The following is a 1308-nucleotide window of genomic DNA, read 5'->3' on the forward strand; positions in this document are numbered from 1 at the left end:
TTTTGGGTTAGTGGGCGGAGGAGCTGGTGTGGTTCTTAATATCCCACCCATTAGAAACAGCACAGTTTACACTTTGTAAAAAGTCAAATCTGACCCCTCAAAACTTTCCACAGGCCCCTGGGGAACTCATTCAAAATGGCCTAAAATTAGTATCTTGACTCCGGGAATGTAAACTGGGTAAAAAGCATTTTTGTGCGGAACACCTTTCCGTGCTTAGAAACCTCATCAGTCCAACTCGGGCTACGCTGACCACAGTATTTTTGCATATAACTTACTTCGAAATTCACAAAAAAGTGCATATTTCAGACCAAATTGATTAATAAATGAGTGAAATCATTGGGAAAATAACTAAACCGTACCCCTTCTATCAAATAAATTAGTGCACCATATTAATATATACGTACATAAATTTGCAGGGATGAGAAAAAGAATGTGGGTGCGTCAGGTGGCAGTCCATCAACATGGAAGCATAATATGGCGGTACACCAAATTATTGGGGGAACCGCTGTTAACAATGCGGAAGTGCACGAGTCATTTTTATTAGTATGTATTTTCAGTTCACTTTTATTTTGTTTTCCAAAATATTTACATATGTAAATACATTTCCTAGGACACAATACTTAATGAATCCAGCCAGTCGGTAGTAGCACCATCTCCATCGCCTCCGTTAGCACCGTCAACACCTTCACCATCGCCATCCATGGAAGCAGCATCGACGCCCTCGCCAGTACCACTGCTTTCAGCATCAGCTGTGTTGCCTGGTGATTCATCTGCACCTGCTTCTTCTGGAAGAAAAAGAAAACGTTCGGGAGAAGTGATCAGAATCATGCAGGAACACACAGAATTGCTAAGGAGTGTTGTGGATGATACCAAGGTGCTAACAAATGAGGTTGTTACTGCCATAAGGGAACAAAATGACACCTCGAAAGAGTTTTTAAAGTTGATGAAGGTTTTAATAGATAAGATTTAGAAAATAAGTGTACATACACTCGTCGTAATAGCTACATATAAATCCACCACACATTGAAAAGTTTTACCCACTAACATTTTTATTATTAAATTTTTTTTTATAAAAATACATGTCTATTCTTAAGCAAAAACTGTACAAATCCACATTTCAAATAGTAGATAACTTATGCAAAAATGCATCTATATGTTCAGCTTTTTAATACGGTTTTTTAGAAAGATTTGTAGTATGCAGTTTTATAGCCTGTCAAATTTTATTAAAATAAAGTGCAAGTGTGAAGTTTCTGAAAAATTCCGCTGACTTCAGGCAATTTTTTTGTTTTCGGTTTTGGTAATTTTCCT

General features: G+C 37.2%; 1 protein-coding gene across 1 annotated transcript; it reads left to right on the forward strand.

Annotated features, from left to right (window-relative positions):
- The first annotated feature begins 146 nt into the window (after positions 1-146).
- LOC118732788 lies at positions 147-1061 on the forward strand. The gene is made up of 2 exons (XM_036461897.1): positions 147-543; positions 611-1061. Exons 1-2 carry the CDS (start codon positions 475-477, stop codon positions 968-970), a joined length of 429 nt encoding a protein of 142 aa, XP_036317790.1. The 5' UTR covers positions 147-474; the 3' UTR covers positions 971-1061.
- Positions 1062-1308: the final 247 nt, after the last annotated feature.

Source organism: Rhagoletis pomonella, unplaced genomic scaffold, assembly GCF_013731165.1.
Source record: "Rhagoletis pomonella isolate Grant_MI unplaced genomic scaffold, Rhpom_1.0 Rhpom_scaffold_28210, whole genome shotgun sequence".
Taxonomy (NCBI): Eukaryota; Metazoa; Arthropoda; class Insecta; order Diptera; family Tephritidae; genus Rhagoletis; species Rhagoletis pomonella.